Genomic DNA, 26,588 nt, shown 5'->3' with positions numbered 1-26,588 from the left:
CCAAATAAGGCTATTTTTGAACAAAAATGTTCTTTCTTTTTCAACTGCTTCCTCCAAATGGAAGAGACACTTTTGTGCCTATGTCCAAAGAAATGACACATTTTCTTCTTATTGACTTGTACTCATAGAGTCATGTCATGTGACACCTCTGTCACCCAGAGCCTCTGCACCCAAGTGCACCCGCCCAAATGGATACTATACAGGGAGGATGGCAGAGCCTCCCAGCTTTGCTCACCTCAGAGAATACTACACCCGCCCTCTCTTTCTTCCTCCTCCTCCTTCCCGTGCTCTCCTCCCTCCAAGTCTTCCTTCTGGAGTTCTTGCACCCCACCTGTAGTTATTTATTTATTTATTTATTTAGTTATTTATTTAGTTGCAGAGACAAAATACCCAACACCCACAAGTTAAAGGAGAAAAGGTGTATTTCGGGTCACAGTTTGTAGAGGTTTCAGTCCATAGTTGAATGGCTCCAAGGCAGGGTGGCATTGCAGAGAATCACCACAGAGGAGAAACAGTTCATGGTGTGGCAGGTAGAAGGCAGCAAGTAGCAGGCAGTAGCAGCAGTAAGCTTGCCTTTCCTTTATATTCCACCCATGTAAGTCTACTGATTAATGCCACCCACACCCAAGGTGAAGCTTCCATTATCTACTCCCTTAACCCCAGTATCATAATCTTAATCCCAGCATCACACCCTTAATCCACATTCATATACCCTAACCAAGCAATCTTCAAAACTCGTCACCTATGGTGGTCTGTGGCTTTGGGGAATACATCTAGATATGAGCTGTAATGGTTTTGGTCTAGATGTTCCCCCAAATCCTCATGCAGTCATAGATAGGGCTTTTTCAGAGGTGGCTGGATCTAGAGTCTGTGATACTGGTGGTTACTAATCAGTCCAGTAGCCTGGATACAATATAAAGGACAGAAACAGGCTTCTCTTTTTCCTTGCTTGCTTGATTTTGCCATCTTTTGCTTGCCATGAACTGGTTCTCCTCTGCAATGCCCCTTTGCCATGCCATCCTACCTTGGAACCAGTAATTATGGACTGAAACCTTTACAACCTGAGCTAAAGAAACCTTTTGCCTTTTTAACTTTGGGTGTCATGTATTTTTTTCTGAGCAATGAGAGAAAAGTAACTAAGACATAAGTCAGAACATCACCCTGTGGTGGATGCTTTTCTCTGCATCCTAGTGTGAGTCCTTATGTTACATTCACACCCTGGTCCATCTCCTCCTGGTCCACTTTCCCCAGCATCCTTGTCAATGTAGGTAACTCAGTGAGGCCTCCATGCCAGGAAGAGGATTCTTCAAGCTCTTTACCCGGTAGGGCCACTGGCCTCAGATCATCATTGGGCTGTTTGGTGTGAGACCTCGGGTTATCCTGTCTCTCGATAGCTGTCCTTGGCGCCATGTCTTTTATAAGCTACTGCGTACAGGCTTCCTCTTTCTCCTTCCTGTGACATCCAGGTAAATGACTAAAACTATATCCTTGCTTCAGTTCCTCAGTTTGTCCTCTTGAATGACCTTCCTTCAGGTATCCGTAGCCAAGGTTTCACCGGTATTTATCTCAGAAAACTGTACCCCAGCATGCAATTTCTTGAGCATAGCCTTCTCTCCCACCAGCCCAGCTCTGCCCCTTCCCTCTATACCTCCTCTTTGGCCCCATCCCCACCTCCACAGGTTTGGCCTTCCTAGGAGCCAATGGGCTCTAGTTAGAGCCATCTGCTTCCTTCCCCTGGATCCAGTGACCCTCCCTACTCCAGTTTCCCAGTCTCTGGCCAATAAGCACTGCAGACACAGTCTCACTGTCTCACAGATGGCTGGGCACGGTCTTGTGGTCTTTGGCCTCCAGGGAACTGCACATAGCCTCGTGAGCCTACCCATCTTTCATTCTTGGGCAGCATTTGGAAATGTTCATGATGAATAGAGCCCCTGCTCTCTTCTCCCCTCCTCTGTTTCTAGCCAACAGCATCCTCTTCCTTTTCTCAAACCAGCGGTCACTGGGCAGAACTGACACCCATTCCTATAGCTCACTGTAGCAGTGATCTGTATCCCCCACGGTGTCCAGCATGGAAGAGATGTCCCAGGACTGCCTCTGGCCATCCTCCAGACAGCCCTCACTGTCACCTGCTCAAGCCCTCAGTGTGTCCCTTTGTCCCCTTGTGTCTTCAGCCACTCCCTCTGCCCAGCACTTTTCAGCAAACATTAAAGTCTCTCTGGCTTCTCCCTCCCGAAACAGACTCTCTTTCAAGTGCCCTTTATCTTCTAGTTATCATCTGTTGTAGTCCATGTCCTTCCATTGTGAGTTTGAAGTGACCAGGGAACATCTAAGTGGATTTATCAGTAGATCCTTAGGTGAGTATGGAGGTGTGCAGAGCTGTCTGTGCTAAAGACAAGGAACTTAGACTGAGTGGGAAACAAAAGATGATCCTTGGCACTGTGAGAGTGGAGGTGATTGCCTGGGCATGGGCTTTAGAAAGGAAGGAGGCCAAGGCAGAATTCCCCTGAGACACCACACCTTGTATGAAGCTAGGGAACTACTCACACCAGAGGTGATCTCTCGTATCTCCAGAAATTGTAATAGCTAATGTATGAACAATAACTATGTGCGTTCATTGCTCTAAATGCTTTGTCATCTTCTTGATAACTATAGGAAGTAGTTATTATCAGCACCCCACCTTTTGGTTTACAGTACTGGAGATTGTACCTAGGGCCTTCACACAGAGCTACATCCCCAGCCCTATTTACTTTTTCATTTAAGAAAAGATTTCTCTAAATTTCTAAATTTCCCAGGCTGGGCTCAAACTTATAATCTGCCTGCCTCAGCCTTCTAGATTGTCGGGATTGTAATCATGCCCCAGCATGCTTAACTCAACAAATCCCACTTTACAGAGGGAAAGCCATGGCTCATCAAGGTTTTTGTAACTTTGGAAAAGTTGCACCTAAGTAAAGATGAGACCTATGTCAGAGCATTCTAATCTGCTTGTTTAATCATATCCTATCTCATACTTCTCAATAAAGAGTAGAGAGATGATATGAAAGGTCAGGAGAGTTTTATTTCACTCAATAAATTTTGTATGTCTACAGACAGAACTGACGATAAAATGTGCACAGTGCCCATCCTTATGCAAACAAGAGTCAGAGCAATGTGCTGTTCTTAGCACTGTCACGCTGGAGCAGCAACGAACATGCAGCTGTCTGTGTCCACTCCAAGTAATGGACAGGGACATAGTACTACTGCTTCTGTTTCCATGCAGTGTTCTCCAAGACCTGTGGAAGGAAAGCCAATGTCAGATCTTGTGATCTTGTCCATGTCTGTCTGGGTATGGCTGAGTCAGCAGCTTCCTTACTCTGGCCTCCATTTTCTCTTTGGTAGAACAAGGACGATGGACTGGATGGCACCACGGGTTCACCCAGAGGTCACCCTGTGTTCTTCTGTGAGACAGCTACTGTGAGAAACTAGATTTGACATCACAGCCTGTCTCAGCTGGGTGACATTGGGAGCCACTCACACGTGTGACAGTTAAGACTGTCTGCTGGGACTTTACCTGGGCTGTGCTCTGGACCCGCTCATTCAGAGCTCCTTCAAATGTACTGCCTGGGCTTTCTTAAAGTGTGGTGCATGGGTCCTAATGTGAACATCTGGGTAGAACAAAGCTGAAGTGCTTTATATATCTATGACTGAGCCTTGGTCACCTTGCCACACTGTTTTGGTAGTGACAAATAACATGTACTGTATTGTAGAGGCTGTTTATTTGTAATTCTTTCTTTTTTTCTCTTTTCTTTAAATTGTCTTCCCCGTGAAGTACTTGAAGAAGGCAATGAATAAGGGCTTTTCCTATATCACAGATTTTTCCAAGTACAACACCATGGACCATTTGTCTCAGTCATTTACCCATTCCTGAGACACACCTGACACCCACAACCTACAGGAAGAGACGTTTATTTTGGCTTATGGTTTTTTGAGGATTCAGTCCATGGTTCCCTGGTTCCCAGGCGGAAGGGCTTGGAAGACGGAGAGCTGCTCATGTCATGTTGGCCAGGAAGCAGAGAGAGGAGGGAGGAGTCAAGGAGGGAGATCAATCCTTCCAGGTTACAATCCCAGGAACCCACCTCCAACCAGGTGCTACCTATTAACAACACATTCAGCTCTGGACTCTTCAGTGAATCAGTCCTCTGATAGGAACAGCACCCCATGATCAATCACCTTCTTCTGGACACTTGAGGCTTTGGGGGACATTCTAGATCTAAACCATAACACCATTTATATCTTGTTCATTTTGTTCACATAGCTATCAGAGGTAGTGACTGCACTTAGGAGTGAAGTACAGAAAAAGGACAAAGCAAGATGAGATTTGTGCAGCTGGAACAGACAGAAGACTTTAGACACCTCCACACCTCACCACATGCTGTAACCCAGGACCTACCACAAATAGGTTCCTCAAACTACTGCAGATTGTTACCTATCACATCTGTCAGCATTCTGGAAGGGACATTATCTCCTCCCTCTTCTATTTTTTTTTTGTAAGAATATCAATAAAGATTGTTAGTAGATTTCTTTCAGGAAAATAAAACCATGGTTTATATCATGATCTTGCCTGTCTGATCAAATTTTTTATTTTATTTGAAAAATCTGCTGCAATATGATATTTACCTTCTCTTTTAACTTAAAATGGTTAATTTTTAAATCATCGATCTTAGCTATTTTCCCAACATCCCAACACTTGCCACAAGATGCACAGATTGAGAAAATAAAATCACGCCTTTCAAAAGAAAGCAAGCCAAGTTTTGCCGCCTTCTTAAAAAAAAAGTACATCACCCACGAGCCTGATGATCTGGTAAATGCACAGCTTGAGTTGGCTCTGAGAAAATGCCTTAGAAGATCCATTCTAAAGGTGGCAGGACTCAACCTTATTAGGCAGGAGTTCAGAGTCACATAATAGCTTTGGTGTCATTAAGAAATACACCAACCAATGTCACTCACACAGAGTTCTTTCCAGGTCAGGATGAACTTGGAATTGAACAACTGGAAGAATCGGCAAGATGGCTTCATTTCTTAGTCAAACAGAACATGGCCAGAACAATGATCAAATAGAAGATCTAAAGCTAATAAGGAATATTTACTTTCAAAGAGGAAAGAGTCGAAGAGACAGATGAGCGTGGATGACTATATCCTCCTCCTGATGTTCCTTGTAACATTTTAATGCTATTTTTTAGTCATCCAAGTAGCATATAAATATATTGTTATAAAAAAATATAAACAAAGCACTCAAAGAAAAAAGTCCCTCTTCCTTAGTTCTCCCAATGCCTCCCCTCCAGCCTCTATGTAGCTGACTCTATTATTTCAGTGTTGTCTACATGTACATGCATCTACTTTTGTATGTGAAGAACTTGAGTCCTTTGCTTTATGCAAGTAGAGAAATTTGCATGTACTATTGTATAACTTGCTTGTTTGCCCTTTGTAATGCTTTGGTCTATTCTAATACTTGGGTTGTTTGTTAGAACTTCATAGCATGAACTCTGGCTTCACAGGCCTTTATCAAATGAAATTGACAGGACTGTCACTTGTCATGCCTTTTATGCACAAGGGAGAGAACTCCTCTGTGACAGATAGCTAGAAGTAGAATTCCTAGGGTGAGGCCATGTATATTTTGAATTTTAACTAATGTTGCTAAATTACCTTCCAAAAGAACTGTGACCAATTTATACCTCCAACTGATAGTATAGAAATGTACTTGTCCCTTGTTGTCTTGCCAACAAACTTGGCATATGTCATTGCATTTCTGTATTAGTGAGGTTGAGCTTTTACTGTCATTTTGCTATTTTTTATTTTCAGTGAATTGCTTGTTCCTATCTTTTGCTCATTTATTACTTGTTATTTGACAGTCTTGTGTTATCTTTCTCTAAGTTGATCTTAGTTACTTTACTTTATATACTTTAGATATTTAGAGATATTTCTAAACTTCTGGAAGGCAGGATTTATGTGGCAATCTATTTGTACTCTTTTGGACTTAACACTGTGCTAGCTTTTTTTTTGCAGCATTTACAAAATTAAAGACCATTTCTGGTTGAGCCTCAGCTTCTTGTGTAACTGCACAGTGACACAAACACAAGGTAGACATAACATAACTAGATTAAAAGCTGGTGCCCTGGAAGTGGTTAACAATGTGTTCTGGTCAAGAACTGAAAAAGGTTTGGAGACAGTTTTTGGTGGGCAATTGGAACATTAATTTTATATCAGAAGTTCAAGCAGGAACAAGGAGGGGTGGACAAAAGCCCTGAAAGAAAGCTATGTTTGAAGACAGAACAGCAGATTGGTTTGCCATCAGGAAGGCTCTGGCTTGACTGGCTTCAAGCCCACTGGAAGGGCTTCCACTCTTGGTTGTCAAGACAACTCTATTCCAACAGACGGTGTTGACAGAAGTCTTCAACTGTCCTCACCCTCCTCCTGTGCACAGAGGTTTCTCTTTTACTGTTAGTGTCTCCATATTCAATAGACCAAGCTTCCTGTCTGATTCAGAGGTTTGAACCAGTCTCCACCTCATGGACTGTCCAGCTCTTCCCTGACTCATCCTCCTACTGTTCACAGGGTGTCCCCTGCCTTTCCTCTTGTCCTTTCCTCTCCTGATATCCTCTTCTTTCCTTCTCTCTGACACTTCTAGATTCCAAAAATCTTCTGTATTAGTCCATTTTCTATTGCTGTAACAAGACTCCAGAAACTGGGTATCTTATAAAGCAGTGAGGTCTTTTAAGCTCACAGCTTTGGAGCTGAAAGTCCAAAATTGGGTGGACCTATTGATTCAGCCTCTGGTGAAGGTTCCCTTCCTCACAAATGGCAAATGACATCCTGGCAGTGAGGAGAGAGAAGGACAGAGAGTGAACAAGACCAAAGACAGAAGAAGTAGGGGAGAAGGTAAAGAGAAGGATCACATGCAAGGCAAGAAGCTAGAGGAATTCAGGGGTCAGAGTCACTCTTCTTACATCCACTCACTATTATAGGAACTAACAAGGGTCCGTCCCAATGGCAGCACCCCCAATGACCTCATTGCATTACACTAAGATCTACCTCTTTAAGGTTCCATCACCTCTCAGTATCTCTACACAAGGACAAAGTTTCTAGCACATGCACCTAAGGAGGACAAATCATAGCAATTTCCTTGACTTTTCCAACTGATCTTTTCTATTCCATATCTGTTAATCATTAAAGATTATGTTCATGCTCTCAAATTCTGCTGATGAGAGCACAAATCCATAGAGATGCTCTGAAGGGTAGGTGCTGTCCAAAGTGTAACTTTGCAGTATGTTTCCAGACTCTTAGAAATGGGCATATCACCGAAGCTAGAAGTTGTCATCAGGACCTCACACAACAAAGATACATCTAAAAATTAAAACAGAACAGGGGGTGGACTAGGATGGAATGATAGATCTCCTCCTAAGATGCATTCTTATTTCCTTCTGTTTAATATTTACCTTGAATTGTGTTAGTAAGAAATAAGACTCAAAAATATCTTTAAAAAAGAAATATGACTCACATACTGATTTTATTAGATATTGAGATCTGAGTTGATTTAAAAATAAACAATCCCACTGTGCATTTTGACATTTTCCAAATTTTATTCAATAAAACCATAGCATTGCTTTTATGATTAAGAAATTGTGTTAAAAACTATAAACAAAGAAATTCCAAGTGGGAGGAAAAAAAGGAGAGACCCCTATAAATTAAAAGAGAATTAAGAAACATATAAACATGATATGTTTGGCTTCTGATTTGAGCAAATCACCTAAAAGAAATGGAAAGGCGATCAGGTTAATGTGACCAATGGCTCAATATATTTAGTTATACTAATGGCAATGTAGTTTTGGTTTAAAAGTTTTACCTTTTCTTGATATATAATGAAATATTTATGAACAAAATAATATATGTAAGATTTGCTTTGCAATTATCTGATAGTACGGGGAGGGATGGAAAGATACAGAAGGAAGACCATTTAAAGTGGGGTAATGAGTACATGAAGGCTTATTACATTTTTGGGTCCATGTCTGAACATTTTCACAATAAAATGACTTTAAAAGATGGTAACAATATATAATCTACTGTGAAATCTGCTGTTTCAGAATTAGTTCTCAAAATGCTAATTCTCTCCCATCTCTTTCCTTGTCTCTGGTTTCCTGCTGTCACTCTTCATCCCCTGGTGCCTCTCTTAGTTTGCACATTTGCTATTTAACTTCCTGATTTTCATCCTTTCTTTAGCCACTGCCTTAAAGTGATTTATCTGTCTTGGCCAAGAGCTTATGGGCCTGATAACTAGAAAGATATTCCCACCCTACCCTAGCATGGCCTTGGAATGTTTATTAATCGCCATGTCCTTCTCCAACCTCATAGAAAGTCTTGCCTGAGCATAAGCCAGGCCCACAGGACCTACTCTCTTAGCCAACAAAGGGAAACCCAATATCTCTTGCCCAGGAACTGTACCAGTGATACTTGTAACAGCTGTGTTGCTGATTCTCTTGCTGGGTTGGTATTATAGTCAAAGCATGTTTGTGTTACTATGGCAGTTAAGGTAGAGGATGAATGTTATTGGCTTTGGGATCTTCCCAGAGGGTTGATGTTGCACACTTCTGAGTGTGTCTGGTTGTGTCAAGGAAGCACATTAGTGTCTATATCTGGTCCTTGCCCCTGCCTCTCTGGCAACATTTCCCTGCTCTACTTCCTGACCACCATGAACTAGGCATCTTTGTTCCAGCACACCTTTCTGCCATGATGTTTCCATTTTGGAGCCTGCTGATTATGGACTGAATCCTCCAAATCTGTGAGTCAAGTAAACCTCTCTTCCTTTAAATTATGGGTGTCAGATATGTGTCAAACAATAGGAAAGCTGACTCATAGAGTTACTGCCTAAAGAAGGCTATTATTCTTTTAAGCATGAGCACTAGTTCTCTGAATATAAAGATTGTGTCTTGGGACTCTTGTGCTCACCTAAGATGTTCAGAACAGGTGTGGCATGCACAGGGGTCCCTGCTGTTCCATCATCTATTGTAGACCACTCTGAAAATTCTCACACTAACTTGAACTGATAATAAAAGCACGTTTTCCATTTTATTTCTTTATAAATTCATTACAACTCAGATTAAATTGGTAGAAATATGGAGTTGTAGGGATAGGAATGAGAGCAGATGTTTATATCTCTTTTCTTGGAATTTGGTAAATATGCTATGTCATAAGTAATGTGTATCTTTAATGTCCATAAAGACCCAAGTTCCTTGCTAAGTATACTGAATTCTATATAAATATTCTTAAGCATGACATCTTTAAAATATTTGAGGGTTGGATTGAGGGGGATTCCAATTCTTTTTGTGGAGCCAAATTCATGCGTGAGGTGGGTAGTTTCCTATGACAGACTGCTTTGATTGACACAAAGAAGGCCTAAGTCCCCACAGCCTGTGTCATGCCTGTATAGTTACCAGTAACTTCATGGAAAGGGGACATTATCTGGTCTGGTCCCTCTAAATACTTTCTCCATGGCAGTTAAAGTGATCTCTCCAGAACATAGGTTTGATCATGTCATTCCCTGCCTGACATTCTCCAATGACTTCCCTTCCCACTCCACGTTCTTCTTAGGACCAAAATCCATATTCTTCTGCATGGTTGTCACATCCCTCCTGATTTGTCCCTTTAACTTCTCCCACCCATATTTTGTACTTCCATAATGTGACTGTGATAGTTAATTGGGGTGTCAACTTGGAGGGACTAAGAAAAACCTAACACAGTGATGGTGAAACTTTTACAGACCAAGTGCCCAAACTGCAACCCCAAACCCATGTATGTATTGCAAAGCACCAACACTGGAATTAAACCTGAACACTGAGGTTTTAGTCTAGATAAAGCAATTCACACAAATTGTGACATTATTTCAGAGAGAGCTCTGTGTGTTCACTGTGGCACACATGCCACAGGTTCACCACCATGGGCCTAGCAGTTTAATGGAGCACAGTTCCGCGTGTGTCTGAATGATTGACTAGTAAGCTGCAAACTGAAGGAGAACCACTTTCTTTTCTCTTGTCATGTGGGTGGCACCAACCAATAGGCTTATTACCTGGATGGAATATAAAGGGAAAGAAGAAAGAAGTGTGCCCTGTCCCATTGGATGGATTGTGCCACTGGTGGTACAAATATAGGTAATCACTTTTATCAGTCTTTTTACTAATAAAATGAATAAAGAGACACCTGATGGGAAGGTCATGCATGTACCACCAGTGGTTCAAGCCACTTGGCAGTGACACATATGTATTACAGCCCCATTATGAACATGTTAAAAAGTTTTGATCTTGCCCAAAAAGGAAGCTCAGGTAAAGGAACCCACAAATTTGGAGCACAGGAGAGTTTAGTTGCTGAAAATATAAGCATTAAAAAGAATCTTCACACTTTACAGCAGGAAAGTAGGAAAAATGGCTTCAGGGCATCCTGAGGGAAACTGTAAGACCCTTTCCTTTGCAGGCTCAAGGGTACAAGGCTGAAAGATTTTGCTTTGAGAGCCCCAGAACACTCAGAAAAGGTTGCCTAGAGAATTGATTCCCTTGGATCCAGTTTCCAGTGCTCAGCCATGTAGGCACTAAGAGGACTCTGCAACCATTAGCAAGATACAAAAGGGCCCAGATACTGCTCCAGTTGGTATTAGATCTTGGCATCACCCATATGGTGTGAGTTTTACATGCATGCAGAATGAAAGAGTTGTAGGGCCATGAAGGCTTCCACCTAGATTTCAGAAGAAGGCCTGGGAGGCCAGGCAGCATGCCCCTGAAAAAGCAGTGAATAAAGCTGTGAGAGTGAAACCTAAGGTGCAGTGCAGACCCCGGATGTTGGTAAAGCCAGGAATGTGGAATGTCTGGGGAAAGCCATAAGAAGTAAGAAAAGCTGGCCCAAGTGCCATACAGGCTGGCCACCCCAACCCTTTGGAGTTCATATCTCGCAGTTTACCCTGATAGAACTACAGGATTTAATGTTTGCCCTACTGAGTTTTGGTCTTGCTCTGGTCCTATTCCTGTCTATCCACCTATTTCTCCTTTTTGGAATGGAAATGTTTACCCTGTGCCTTTGTCAGCAATGTTTAACTTTCTTTTGATTTTTACAGGTGATCACAGCTAAGAGTGTGCCTTCAAATCTCAGAGGAAACTTTGTACTTGAACTTTTGAACAGTGCTAAAACTTGGCAACTCTTAGCAATAGATGAAATTTATTTTGCATAAAGGTATGCTCATGAGTCTTTTAGGGGCCAGGGGTGGAATGTTATGGTTTTTATATCTAAATGTCCCCTCAAAGCCTCATGTACTCATATGGGGCTTTTGGGGAGTGATTACTTTATGGGAGTGTGATAATCATCTGTGGATTATTCCACTGATAGACTTATAGCTGACTTGCAGTTTGGAGGTGGGATCTGGTCAGTATGGTCAGTAACTAGGGTTATGCCCTGGAAGGGCTTATCTCTTTCTGCTCCTCCCTTCATTCTCATATGCCTCCCTTCCCCACTGGCATGCCACCTGCCTTGGAGCCAATGGACTATGGACTGGAACCTCTACAAACTGTGAGCCAAGCAATAAACCTTTCCTCCCTTAATTTGTGAGTGTTGGGTATCGTGTCACAGTGATGAAGAAAATAACTGACAGTTGCCAGTGTTTGACTGTGGTGGCACAGAGGATGAAAGATTACTCAGAGACCAGACTTGGTCCAAACACTGAGAGACACAGAGGGACTATCCTGAAGAGAACACCCAGCATGAGGGAGTCTCAAGGGAGTAGTCCTGAACCGAGAATGCTCTGGCTTTTATTGAAAGAAAATACAGGGGGAAAACAGCTTTAATGAGCAATTGTGTCAAGAAGAAAAAAGGTCCGCTACACAACATTCTTTAGATTCATCTAAGCACTTTATCAGGCAGGGGGAAGGAATGGCCAAATCTAGTTTGCTTTCCTAATCTGAACTTCTTGCTGTTTTCAGCACTGCGAGTTCAGGGCCTACAAGACTTGTGCCCCATAGGTCTTTTCTGAACTCTGACAATTCATTCCTCTGGGCTAGTCCCCTACAGACAGTGACAGGCATTTTCGTCTCTCACATAACCTGCTCCTTACTATATTTGGTCTCTTCTACCCTTTTTGTCTCATGGATAATAGGTGATTGAATGCTTGCTAAATGAAAGAACAAATGTATAATTTATGTGTATCTTTTTGAAACTAGCCTCAGGCAGTTTTCTGCTGTCCATATCTGGGTTGTTATTTGTTTATATGCTCATTTAACATTTGATGGATGTCTTGGTTACTTTTCTCTCATTGCTGAGACAAAATACCTGACACCCAGAAATCAGGAAGGACAGGTTTATTTAGCTTACAGTTTGTGGAGGTTTCAGTCAATACTCAGCTGGCTCCAAGGCAGAGTGGCACATGGCAGAGGGCAACAGTTCATGGCAGCAGAAGACTGCAAAGGCAACAAGAGAAAAAGGGAGGAGCAGCAGCTGGAAGAGCAAACCTCTTCCCCTCCCTTACATTGCATGCAAACTACCTGCCCCAGGGCAAGTGTAGCACTCATCCATAATTCCAGCACTGGACCATGAATCAGTCATAACTCTAGAAGCCTGCCCCATGACTGCATGTGGCTTTAGGAGGACATCCAGACACAAACCATAACAATGGATTACCTGTTTTTTAATTATTGCTTTAGATTGACTTAATTGTTGGTATAGTTATTTGCCTCAGCCTCAGCCTCACATCTACCATTATATAGTTATCTCTCAGCCTCACATCTACCATTCTGTAGCTCATTCTGTTGGATGTGGAATCTATAAACTACATTTCTCAGGCTTCCTTTCCAGTCAGAGTCTTATATGTAGCAATAAAAACACTCCTGGGAGATCAGAAGGTAGGAGAAAGAGAAAATCTTCCAGTATTTGGCTCGAAATAGTGTGGCAGTTGTTAGTAGCTCTCTATTTGCGGCTGGCTGCCTGTGACACTGTGATAGAGGCTGGAGTAGAGACAGCCCCACCAGCATCTTCCAAGCCCTCCCATCCCTGTGACAGGAGCATGGCTTTGACACACCCACACTGACTGCAAATGTCTCAGGGCAAGACGGAAGCTGTGTCTGACAGGGACTCCAGCTCATTAGCTTGGGCCTCCCTCATCCCTTCTTCCTGCCTCCCTCTCCAGCCTCCCTCCCATTTCCTTTTGCTTTTTAAGAACATCTTTGTCACAACTTCCCTGTGCTCCTCTGCTTGAAAAGCATTATAGGGCTTTCTCTTTTCTTATTTCCTGGCTGAGAGAAACTAATTTGTTTCTTTAAGGGACAGCTTGCCTTACCCAGCCTTTAACCCTACTGCCCATACTGTACACAAAACACAATAGACTTATAAATGTGGGCATGTAGAAATATCAGGGAATAATTGTGGGGAAGCTTTTCTTTTCTTTTAGTAAAGAGGTCTGTGTGAGATAAGTGTACTAAAAATTAAAATATTCACTGTACCTCTGTATTCTATGCCAGCCTCCTTTCTACTCTCTATTTTGGTGGTTTGGATGGGACTGACTTTCACCCAGGGGCCCCAAGTAGAGCGTAAGACCCAACTGGCCCAGTCACAGTGCATACAGAGAATCCTCTGGAGCCACTGGGAAAAGTTTTTTTTTTTTTTTTTTTGCTGTGAGCTGTGTCTTAGATAGACTGTAAATACATTTCTGGGAAAAAAAAAATCTTAGCTCAAGTTTCTTGAGGTCAGTATGTCTTCTCCATTAAGGAACTCCACCATTTACTACTAAGAAAATGAAGTTTTGATATTTTCATGGCCACAGAGAAAAATTATATTTATAAAACCTTATTCATGGATACTGCCAGTGACCAGGTTGCTGAGGTTATTAAAGTCATTTTTCTATATTAAATGAATATAATAAATGGTAGGTTCTTTGGGATGAAAACTACAATCTAGTATGTTTCCAGTGATCTTGAAGGAGTACCCTAATGGTATTGGGGTGCAACCATGAATATAGGGTCATATAAAGGTTATGTAGCAGAGAATCCAAGATATTTCAGAAAGGACTTAAACTGCTATTGAGATGTGAGAAAGAAATCAAGCTAAAGATCAAGCAATAATTTAATCCCTTTGTGGGTCTACTAAACAGTGTATCAGAATGTCCCACCACTTGAGAAACTGCCAATTTCATGAACATTTTGGGGATATCCACTAGACCAAATCATTCTTCCATTGTCTGGCTTTGATCTTGAGTTTTCAAAGTGAGAGTAGAAAGGGTAGCCCTTAGCAAAGGTGTATCAGTTTCTCTGGGTGTATTTAATTCAACAAATACATACTGATCAAGTGTGGTGGCATACACTTGTAATCCCAGCACTAGGGAGGCTGGGGCATGAGGATCAGAAGTTTGAGACCAGCCTGGACTCTATAGGGAGAGCCTGTCTCAAAAAACCAAAAATAAAAACAGTAAAAGCTGAAAAGATTTTCCTGTTTCAACTCTGAACAAAGTTCTTTACACACAAAGTTGCCCAGGATGGGTTCAAACTTCAGATCTTCCTGCCTCAGCCTCACAGACTGCTGAGATTACAAGTTTGCCTACCATACCCAACTAGCTTCTATTAAAAAAAGATTCAGTTTGAAAATGCTGGTCCAGGAAGGGCAGGAGGTCACACAGATCTGCCTCCATCTCTTGGCTCAGCCACCTCTCAGCTTGGGCAAGTCATTTTACTTCTGGGGTCATAGTTTCTGTCTTTGTAAAATGATGGTTGTAGTGCTTATCTCAGAAGACTATGTTAAGGACATGCTAGAGCATAGGGTTCCAGAGGACAGGGTAAATGTGGAGGAACATCCTGGCTCTGCCTGGAATACGGGGGTCATGTAAAGGCACAACTGTATCCTCTAGTCAACTTTATGTCATTGTAGTGAAGTGCCCAACACAGGCTCCTTCCGAAGCACCACAGGTCTATTTTGGCTTATGGTTTGGGAGGGTCGTGTCCAAGATCAGGAAGCCATACTGGTTTGGTCCCCCGGTGAGTGAGCTGGATGGTAATGTGGGGAGTGTGTGCTGGAGCAAAGTGCTCATATATCAGACTCCAGAACAGAGGAGAGGGGAAGAGGAGAGAAGGAGAGGGAGACAGACAGAGACGGAGACACACACAAACACACACACACACACACACACACACACTCAAGAAACAGAGACTGGGTTCCCACAGTCTCCTTCTGGAGTACATTCTCCAGTGACCCCTTCCAGCCAACCCCCTTAGTTCCCACCCCCAACAGTGCCGCCCTGGACCCAGGCTTTATAACCCATACTTAAGCCGTAGCAACCATCCTTCTTGCAGTGTCACTTTGAGCAAGCTCACTTTGTGTTGTCACTGAATCTGAGAGCCCTGACTAACACAATCATGTGACTGTATATTGTTTTGTAGAATACAGATTTTGAATGTCAATATTAGGAAAAGCAATGATTAAAAGTGAGAAGAATCTTAAGGAAACTATTTTATGTCAAAATGAACTTTAAATTATGGTAACATCATCTATAAATAGTTCACAAAGTTTCACTACATGTTTTACAATTAGGAATTTACGTCCTCGAGCCCTTTATACTGTTCAGATGATTCCAGCCACATTCTCAACAACACATGTTGGTGGGGGAACCCTGACACGGTACACAGAGAAAACATCAGTACAGCCTGCATCAAGCACACACATGAAACATTAGCTGAGCATGGTGGCCTGCACCTAGGACTCATCCCAGTGCTCTTGGAGGCTGAGGCAGGAGAGTTGTAAGTCTGAACCCACCTTGGGATACTGAGACCCTGACTCAAAAATGGGTGGAGGATGCAGCTCGGTGTGAAGGCCCTGGGTTCAATTTGCATTACCAACTCCCAATAAGCACACACAAAAAGACAGAATTCCACGTGAGTGGGCTTCCTGGTGTTACCAAATGTTTCTGCCTCAGCCTCCTAGGGTACTGGGATTACAGGCATGTGCCACTATGCCCTGCAGGTCAAGCTTTAATGTCTTCTGGGGCCTTTCTGCTTGGTTTGCCGATAGCCGCCTTCTTGCTGTGTCCCCATAAAGGCTTGCCTCTGTGCACATGCATGTCTATACCTACACTTTCACTTGTATAAGGGCACCAGTTATCCTGGGTTAGGGTACCTCCACCTGGGCTTATTTTACTGTAATTATCTACTTTAAGGCCCTGGCTCTAAGTAGTGTCACATTTGGTGGTACCAACGTTACAATTTCAAGATACAAGATTTTGGTAGCACACAATTCAGCTCTTAAAACATGAGGACACATGTACATCCTTATTCTTTTCAAAAGTGAAGTGTACTTTTCTTTAGAAAACATCCAAGCAAAAACAATTATTGGCAAACCTGTAAGAACTAGCATGGTTGCAAGTTGATGAATACACATTAATGCAACCAAAAATAGGAAGATGTAAAGTGGTCAGAAGGGACGGATAAGCAGATTGTGCCTGGGGAAGGATGGAAGAAAGGCACATTGTGCAAGGAATTAGCAAGCTGGCCACAGACTCTGGGAATCTACACAGCAGGTGGACATATGATCTAGGTATAAAAATAAGAGTATGAGGGTGACAGTAAGTTTGGTATTTCTGATTAAATTTGCTATTTGTAGAGAGGTTTAGACATGCTTAAAGTGGGGGGGCATTGCAGACCGACAATGCTTGCAGGCTGCTCAGAGGTCAGTTCACAGAAGTTGGCAGGTCACCTACACTGGCCTGAATCACCCTCTCTTTCTGGGCTCAAACACACAGGGCATAGTCATCTCTAGGTTGGCATCACCAGATGCTGGAAAGTTTTTTTTTTCTTTGGAACCTACACTTTTCTTGCTTTTACTTTAGTTAATTTTACCAATTGAACTTCTGAAGCCATGTAAAAGTTACCTTCCCTTTCTCTTTTGTCCTTTGTGAAATCCTTCTAAATTCTGCAAATCCAGTGTGTGCCTCAGTTTGCATGGCTTTTAAGTAGTGTACTATCCAATTCCTTCACTTGTGTCTTACATGGTACGATTTCAAGTTCTACCCCTCTCCCAGCTACTCTTCTCCATTTTGTCAAAAGCTGTTTCAAAAATGCCCTGAACAGCTGGAATACATATGTAATCCCAGCACTCTGGGAGGCTGAGGCAGGAGGATCACAAGTTTGAGCCCACCCGGACAACTTAGTGATGTAATGAGACCCTGCTCAAAATAAAAAATAAAAAAGGGCTGGAGATGTAGCTCAGTGGGAAGGCCCTAGGCTCAGTCCTTGACACAGTAAGTACTGAACTTACGAACAAGAGTGTTCCAGGAATGCATTCATAAGACAGATTGTTCTTAAGACTAACAAAGTAAGTTTTACACACCTTTGGCACATGTATGATGTAAAGCATAAAAAAACCCAAATATACCCACAAAAATATTATAAATAAACTTTTTTCATTTAGTTACCTTAAAATGGTACTATAGTACTTCTGTGATTTCTTTGCATCTATGAATGTTTGTAATAATGCAAGGTCCACTCATATCTGTGAAAGTTCACAACTGGAATGTCTGTAAATCGGGGACTTACTGCATTGGACAGAAAGAGAGGGATGGAGGGAGGGAGAGGGGAAGAGAGAGGCCCCTAAACAAAGAGTGCTCTGATATGAAGAATGGAGAATGCTGCTTTCTATAAACAGGAAAAGTCAGCTATTGAAATAGCGCATTAGATTTTTTTTTTTTTCTTAGCAATCACTCATGTTCTATATTCACAGTGAAGCAACAGCCACTAGGCTAATGATTACTAATCATTTGTAAGTGCTATGTAACAAATTACCTCAAAACTTAGCAATGCAAACAGAAAATATCACCTCAGGGTTTCTTGAGCAGTGACTTGGATGGGGGTCTGGTTCAGTCTTTCATCAATTTATTGGCCAAGCCTGAAGAGCCTGAAGATTTGAGAGGAACTGGAAGACCATGTTCAAGTTCACACACACAACTGCAGTTGCTTAGGGGGCACCAGTTCCCCATTAAGTGGCCTCTCCATGCATGGCCTGGCTTCCTGCAGTGTCTTTTATTACCTAATCTTAGGTGTCATGGACGACTAATTCTGCCACGTGCAATAGGTCACGGACCAACACTGGCAGAGGTGGGGATGACAGGGAGCATTTCAGATGGGGTCTTAATTAAGCAGTTGCTATGAGCTTACTCCTCTGTGCTCTAGTAGCTGAGCACTGTTCATCATCTCTGTACTGTCACATTCTCTTAAGTAGGGGCTATAATCTCCATCCTGCTTTCCATTTCGGGTAAGGGACGCTAGCAATGGTAAATAACTTACCCAAATTGCTGCTCACTGAGTGACGGAGCAGAGGTAATGTGTAGTGATAATTTCACAGCAGCATGTGCCTGTGGTCTCCCCCAAGGCCTTACCCTTCTGGTGCACTGCTAACCCAGGGTCCCTTAGCCCTTGCTCATACTAATAATTTCTGAGTGCAACTGTAGGATGCTGCATCTTATCTCTGCTACATTATTAAATGTTATAAGGTAATTTTCACTCTTGATCATCCATGAGTTCCCGTCAGTCATAGTATGTCCTCTACAAATCTTCCTGTTTGTAGACGGGACATGATGTGAACCATTCATGAAGAAATCGGGATGCACAGATGTCCTTAGAACAGGATGCCCAGTAAGATTAGAATAAAAATGTAGTGACAAAATGCATATAGTTTTTGAACTAAAATTACTTTTAAAACTACAGTTTAAACGTGTGCTCCATAGTTAAATCTCATCAATTCAGACATGGCTGTGTAAGGAATTATGGGTATAATATATCATATGTAAAGACATGAATGTGATTCAGTACAGCTCTGAGGTCACTCCGCCTTTGATGTTCATATACAATAGACTCAAGGCTTTTATCCACTGTTCTTCAGGAAGACCAGTGTCTCAAGTTTTCTGAAAATCACAAGGTTTTATATTCTTGCTGTGGCGATGGCTTTGAGCTTCTATTCCCTTTCAACTCCAGATTTCTGCTGCTGTTCACTTTTTCCCCTTGATCCTTAGGGTCCAGGAGTGGAACACAGCTCTCCTTAGTATTTCCTAAGAACTACTAGTCTGTGATGTGGTCTATTATGGCATTTATAGTGTTTTACCACAATGTCTGGGCTTTCTCCCCGCCCCAACCCCCATATAGGGTATTGAACAGAGGGCCTTTGCATTGACCTATGTCCCCGGATCTTTTTAAATATTTTCATTTTTGAGGCAAGATCTTGCTAAGTCACTAAGTTTCTCAGGCTTGGCTCAAACCCGTGGTCCTCCTGTGTCAGCCTCCAAGAATGCTGGGATTACAGGCTCATGTCACCATGCCGGGTGATGTATGGGTTTTGACAGTGAACAGGAAGCCACACTATGGAATGAAAACACAGAAGGCCAAACTACCCTGTAACTATCAGGTGTTCAGAAAGACGAATCATGAGAGCCACCCCAGGAATGAGGAGCTGCCCTTCCCCACTCTGTTCCTGCCAGTACTCCCCGCACTCCTTCCTGCGAAAGAGCCTGTACCCACAGGGAGAATGAGGTCTTGCTCAGCCTACTGTGCAACATCCAGTGCGTGTCCTTTCTATAAGATCCCTCCATGAGTCTGCAGTGCTTTCTTTCCTTTGAGCAGCAAGGTGTTCAAGGGGAGGAGCCATGTATAGACCAGACCGCATCACATAAAAAGCTGTGTGTGCTCCACTGAGAAGGCCTTCACCTGAGGAGCTGGAAGGTGAGAACCAAAGATGTGGGGGAAAACGGGGCAGGAGAGATTTTAAGAATAGCAAATATCGGGGCTGGGGATTTAGCTCAGCGGCACAGCGCCTGCCTGGCAAGCGCAAGGTCGTGAGTTCAATTCCTGGTACTGGAAAAAAAAAAAAATAGCAAACATCAAGGATCCTGACCAGATCATCTTGGAAGGAAAATTAATATAAAAGCTGAGAAGAAAAAAGCAGAGAAGTGTGGATATGGGAGGCAGGACAATGGAATGGTTATAATCTCTCCAGATAGTTGGTAGCAAGAATCAGGGTCCAATGCGTAAAAGCGAGGATGCAAAGTTAGTGTGATGGTAAGAAAAGATGCCAAACTGGCTGGGGAGGCAGGGGAAGAACATTCACAGGTAAGAGGTTTGGTAGGGTTCAACTTGAGAATACAGGTGTTTGTTACAGAGAGAAAGCAGGCAAGTGAGACTTTTCTGATGGCAGCAGTGAGAATTGAGAGGAAAGAGTAGGATGAGGAGGTAGAGATGACTGCAAATAAGAACCCCCAACAGGAGAGGGCCACGTCCAAAAGTCATGTCACTCAGATCACAGAATGCTGTAAGTAAAAAATATATAACTGAATATGACCCTATCCATCCATCCATCCACCCACCACCCACCCATCTATCCATTGATCCATCCTCCTATCCATCTGAAGGCTGAGGTTCATGTTCATTTAATAGTCATTTTCAAGTATCACATTGAGTCACTCTATAGATTAAAGACAGAGAGTACGTTCCTTGCCCTTACTGAGCTCACAGTGCACAATAAGAGGGACACATCCATGAAACTGGCAGGAAGTGTTCTGCTGTAGGAACTAGGTGGGTTGGTTTTTCTTCGTACGTTTTCTGCTATTGCTCCCTTGTTCACAGTAAAACATCAACAACCAGGGAATAATACAGCAAAGAAGGAAAAGCCAACCTTTGTGAGCTCCAAAACAGATTATTAAATATTTGCACAGTCAACAATTTACAGGAGCCTTGACTTCTGGGTACCCAAAACCAAATTTTACACCAAAAATAATGCATAACAACGTAAGGGGCAGCTCCAGTTTCTCAAAGGAAGCAGTGATCTGCGGACTCGGGTGGAGCAGGAGGCAACGGGCTGCGGGAGGAAAGCTGAGGAGGGCACCTTGCTGGTGCCCTGCAGGGCGAGTCCTCCAATGGGGACAGGACAGAGACAGACTGAAGATGGGTCTGAAGCTTGGAGACCAATGGAGTCCCACTCCAAGACACCTTTGAGACGTAGCAATGCCCACTTTCTTCAACTTCCCTCACGCCCATTATGTGCTCTTAGGCATGGTGAGCAAGCGGTAAAGCCCAGTGGTTAGGCAGTCTGAACTTCTCCAAGTACCGGGATCAGAGCAAGAACTAAAACCCAGAGGCGAAAGGGATGTAGAGTCTCAGAGCTGCTGGCAGCAAATGCGGGCACTAGAAGGCTGGTGGGGACGATGGCACTTCAGCCGACACCAGCGTGAACAGAGGTCAACAGGAGCTGGACGTCACCTTCTCCTTGATACTGGGGCCCATGAAGACCACTCCTACAACCCTCCAATTTCTAGGCAACACAGCTGAGAAGGGGGGCCCTGAACCAATCAAGAAAAGTCTGATTGATCTGAGTTTACCATGAGCTAAGATGAAATTCATGCCACCAGGTAGGATCTGGACTGAAGACTTTTTCTTTGCAGACCTGAGTTTGTGGACAAACATGATACTTGCTCTACACCCTGATGTATAGGTTGAGGCAGGTGGGTCCCTAGGATGCATGAGGATAAGTGAGAGACTCCTCGCCAGTCTCCAGCGGCCAGGGCGAAGGAGGGGACCTACTAGCAGGGCACTGAAGGACAGCTGGCAGCAGGAGAGCCAAGCACAAACGAAGTCACCATGGCCTCAGCTCAGAGTGACAAACACGAGGCCATGAAGTTAAATGCAACAGGTTGCAGAGATCAAGCCCAAGGCCATGAGCCCTCCCACTCACAGGGTGGGGGACTCGAGGCGCTGGACAGGGGGACAGTGTGACTGGGATTTCACTTCAGAGCATGGCAAGAGCCTGGGTAACGGCCACCTCAGGGAGATCCACTCCTGCAGGCCAAGATTTCCTCATTGTGTCTCCGGTCTCACGTTTCCTTTTAGTATCACACTGATCCTAATCGCCCTCAAACCTGCACTGCATTAGAAAGGAGAAAGGCACATTAGTCCAGATTTTATAAATTGACATTTAGCTAAGAGTCCAGAATAGGAAGTGGAAGTTACAGCTTGGTAAGAAAATTAGTGCTAAAATGCATCTTGATCTGAGAGAGAACAAACTGATTTAATATTTTGCAACTAGATATATCTCCTATGCACCTAGCTCTATATATGATACATGCTATTTTAATGTTACTGGAAGCTTTAGAAGAAACAGGAAAATGGGTTTATCTCTTTAAAATACAGGACTTGCAGGGCAGGCATAGTGGCCTTTGGTGCAGGAGAGGCTGATGGTTCTTGAGCTTCCCAGGTCTTGGGGGAAGGGGGGGGTGTCTTGGTGAGTGATTCCTCGAACCTTCCCTATTGTTTCTGCAGCCCCATCAACGATTCTGTGAGCCATCTGATGCTCTAGCACCAATCCCTTTCTGTTCCCAAAGTGGATTTGCTTCCTATATACTGACCAAAACAGATCAAAGTACTTATGTTTAAAACAAAAACAATCAAATATGCAGTCATTAAGATCAGGCACCCTGAAGGCAAAATGCCTGGGTTAGAATCCCACCACTTATCAGCTACTTGATTTGAGGCAAGATGTTGTCATGGTTTAGATCTAGAATCCCCTCCCCACTAGCCTCACATGTGTGGAGGTGACTGGATGACCAGGTGCTGTACTCATCAACAGATTCAACCACTGATGGGTTCATAGCTGAATGTGTTATGAGGAGTTGGGGTCTGGTTGGAAGAGGTAGGGCACAGGGGATGTGTTTTTAGGGGGCTTTTCTCTCTCCTTGGGTGCCATGGGATGAGCAGCTTTTCTCCAACATACCCTTCTGCCATGCCCTTTCTGCCTTGGTGTCTGCAAACTATGAACTCAACCCTCTGAAACTGGGATCCAAATAAACTTCTGTAGGTTGTGGGTGTTGGATTACTTTGTCCCAGTGATGGGAAAGCTAATACACTGTTTAACCTTTATGTGGCTCAGTTTCCTCACTAGTCATAGGGTGATTAAATAATATATTCCGAGTGTTTAGGACAGTGACTGACATACAATATTTGCTCAATAAATACTTGACCTTTTAATATTATAGTTGGTTAGTACCAAAAGAGCAATTAAATTAACTGAAAATTTACTGACTTCTTAAAAGAAATACCCATTCTGCTGTTGCTTTTCCCCTCTCCAGGTTGGCTTTTGAACTATTTTTTATTTATTATTTTCTTTTGAGACAGGGTCTCCCTATGTAGTGCAGACTGCCCTTGAATTCACTTATGTGGCCCAGGCTGGCCTCAAACTCACAGTGATCCTCCTGTCTCAGCCTTTTGAGTGCTGGGATTACAGGTGTGAGCCACTAATTGACCTAACTTTAAATTGTGCTAGCCACACATGAAAAAGAACTGACTACATTTTGATTATTTTGCCATATTTGAACTCTTACAGGTTAAGTAAAATGACTGAATGTTCTTTTAGTATAACCATCTGATATGGTTTACTCAAAAGAAAACTGAATCAAGGGAGGAGAATTGGTGTTTTTAAAAATTAAATCTGTCTTGTTCAGAAATTTTCTAACATGTTACTTCTGAAATGGGGAATAAACATGTCAATATTTTCTTCATAAATCAGTTACTTAAAAATGAGAAAAATGTTTAATTACTACGTTTTCTACACCTACAATATTCTTTATATCCAAGTGGGACTTAGCATACTTTACCCTGAAACAAAATGACTTACTGAAATCAGTAAACCCTGTTGATGGTTTTATAACTGGAGTTTTCTGGAAATGAACCTGCTTCAATAAGAAGGGACTGGTACAAATTTAATAAGCTAGATCTTTATGTTAAGCTGTTATTGTTGAGAATAATAAAAAATTGAGGTTTTGGTTTTGCTCTGGAGAAGGAAGAGTTTAAGAACCAGTGGTAAAGTACTAAGAGCCCCATCCTGGTAACAGGCAGTACCCAGAAGGTGAGGGGTCCCCACTCCACAACAGTAGGGACCTTGCAGTTCTAACTACGTATTTATGACAAACCAATCTGTGTGCCCGAGACAGCTTTAACTCCATGAAGGGTACATGCTGTTTCCTCTGGACCCAGCCCTGGTGTCTCTCAAAAGGGGAGGAGTGACAACAGCACTGCGGAAGTTGGCAGACACCTCTATGACCCCAACATCTCTGCATTTGCTTTCTTCCCCTCTTCCGCAGGGACACTGCAGCTCCTCCCCGCAGTTCCGGGAGAATGAAGGCACCCAACTAGTGAGAAGACACAGTGGCCAGCTCAGTTTGAATTCTCTCCCTGTGCTGTGCGCTATTCGGTGGGCGGCTCCACAGAAGGCAAAAGGGACATCAGATTCCACCCCATTTCCCCTGAGAAGCCCTCGCCACTTTGGCAGGGTTGTGCCTTCCCTACCAGCAAACCCTCACCATAATCCCTAGGTAGTGAGATGCTAAATCTCTCTTCTGTTCCTTAAAGGGGCATGAAACTTTCTTGATTACAGTTGTTTAACCCAGTGAAAACGAGTCTTCTGCAATGAAAAGAGCTAACATTTATTCAGTCAACAAATGCTGAGCACCTGATAGGCCCAGACACCGGCTGGTTATCAGCATGCACAGAACACAAGAATGAGTAAGCACAAAGCTGCCACCAGCCACATCCAGTGCAGTTCCCAGATGTCTCGGAATGAATGAGAAGGTGCACAGTGTTTCCTTAAAGGCCCATTAGGATGGTCACCGAGTGATGACGTCAAAAAAGCTGAGACGGGGAAGCAAGCACAGTGCAGGGCGTGTGGTGGCAGCAGTGAGCACGGGGGCCACTGCAGCTGGCCCTGTCCCGAAACAGCGAGACATTCTCAGTAGCTCCCAGTTGGAAAAGAATGCGCCCAGTAAGCAGATGACAAGACAGTGATTGCAGCCAGGAATCTCTAGGCACGGGACAGCCCGACTGCTCTGTCCACAGCAAAGGGACACCAGTGCACACGCGCAGGGTGCAGGAACCGTTTGCACGCACACAGGCGTGAGCGAGTTTCTGAACAGCTCTGGCAGGCGCAGCCTCACAGAGTGGTGGGGAGCAGACCTGAGAAGCGGGCTACTTCTTCATCTCCAGAATCGCGCTTCCGGGCCCGCGGTTCTTAGCGCTGCAGATGTTGCAGTACTGTGCAGAATTCTGAAAAGGTAATTTAAAAACACAGGTGAACAGAAGCATTTATCTCTTCTCCCTCTGCTATAATACCGTGAGCCGGGCAGGGTGGAGAGGAAGGACCCAACGTCGACTTTTCCTGGAGGTTGTGTTTGGTTCACAGAGAATTCAGGACAGGATTACTCTGCAGGACTGGGGGTGCTGCACGGCCAGAGGCCAAGTTGTCCCTGGGACGGGGCAGGGATGGGGCAGGGACGTGACGCTGACAGAGCCATGTCACAATGCACAAGTCAGGGTGAGAAAATCCCACAGGATCTAAAATGGTTCTGTGCTGTGCAACTTTACAGCTCACCCGCCAGGGATTCCACTGAATGAATTCACCTCACTGAGGGCCCAACTGTCCTCCACATTTCAGCATTTGAAGAGCAGACAACTTACCTTACATGATATAAAGGTCTAGTCATCCTTTGGCATGGGGCGTCTATTCCAGGACCCCCTCTGATACCAAAACCCCCTGGTAGTCAAATCCCTTATATCGCTGGAAAGCAACCTATGCTCATGCTCCGTAGGCTTTAAATCCTCTCCTTTACTTATGGTACATAGCACAACGTAAATGCTAGGTAAATGTCTGCTTTACTCCATTGTTTAGGAAATGGTAAGAAAAAGAATAAGCAAATGTGCAGTACTGAGGCAACCCCCCTCCAATATTTTTGATCTGAGGTTGGTTGAGCCCATGAACATTGCACTCCTGGGTAAGGAAAGCGGGGTGCACAGAACAGTTTAAACCCCACAGAGCCACAAGAGGACAGTTTAGGGTGAGAGCGCATCCCTGGCATCGCCTCGGTTTCTCTTTCGCTCCAGCCCCAACTCACCACGCTGGGCACAGGCAGGCACTCCTTGTGGAACATGTGGCGGCAGTGGAAGACCACCACGCTGAAGGGCTTGGCTGCATCTGTGGGGGAAGGGAGAGCTCACTGCGGTGGGCAGACCAGGCAGGCGCAGCCTGGTTCCCCTGCACCGGCTGCCTCTGGGGATGGCTCTCTCCTGAACGCATTCACTGCTGCGGGGTGGGCGGTCAAGTGCGAAGCAGGCGCTGGACTCCTGCTGTCTCCAGTCACAGCTTACTTACCTGGCCTCTGTGTCAGCTACCAAGACCATAAATGGGGGCCAATCTTATAGCAAATGCAGCCACATGTATTTAATCACTGTGTGTATGACGGGCCTCCCCAACTAATATCCGCATCATCTTTAAAATCCGCCTGCCTTGTGGGTCCTCATCTCTGGCGCAGGGTGGCCAGCTCGTTTCTGTGTCAGTACCGAGAGGCAATCTCACTGTACGTGTGGCCTGTGTGGGGTCCCTTCCTGCTGACACCCTGCCTGCACCCCCGGGAAAGCTGCTGCTTTGCTTAGTCCACTGCAGGTTTTAACTGAAGCATTTAAAAATCCAAACCTGCTTCTTCTAGAAAATGACTTCTCATCCTACTGCCTATGAAATAATCCCTT

At 43.8% G+C, this 26,588-nt stretch overlaps 1 protein-coding gene across 4 annotated transcripts in view; it reads right to left on the bottom strand.

Moving 5' to 3' along the window:
* Window positions 1-26,588, bottom strand: part of Vps41 (vacuolar protein sorting 41 homolog (S. cerevisiae)) — a 193,285-nt gene that overhangs the window by 11,204 nt on the left and 155,493 nt on the right. For 2 of the 4 annotated variants that reach the window (XR_001236534.1, XR_001236535.1), the window contains exons 28-29: window positions 25,958-26,037; window positions 25,023-25,112 (exon numbers count right to left, since the gene is read on the bottom strand). Coding sequence is in view for 2 of the 4 variants with exons in the window: in XM_013521234.1 (XP_013376688.1) it covers window positions 25,035-25,112; window positions 25,958-26,037 (158 nt within the window). In the remaining 2 variants the exon portion in view is untranslated. Of the gene's footprint in view, window positions 1-3,035; window positions 3,270-24,475; window positions 25,113-25,957; window positions 26,038-26,588 lie in introns of those variants that run through there. The other 2 variants (XM_013521234.1, XM_005397734.2) reach the window with 2 other exon arrangements.

The sequence above is a fragment of the Chinchilla lanigera genome, unplaced genomic scaffold (genome assembly GCF_000276665.1).
Source record: "Chinchilla lanigera isolate Chin_1 unplaced genomic scaffold, ChiLan1.0 scaffold00059, whole genome shotgun sequence".
Taxonomy (NCBI): Eukaryota; Metazoa; Chordata; class Mammalia; order Rodentia; family Chinchillidae; genus Chinchilla; species Chinchilla lanigera.
Note: the sequence above shows the minus strand (reverse complement) of the source record. Positions and strands in the feature narration are given on the sequence as shown.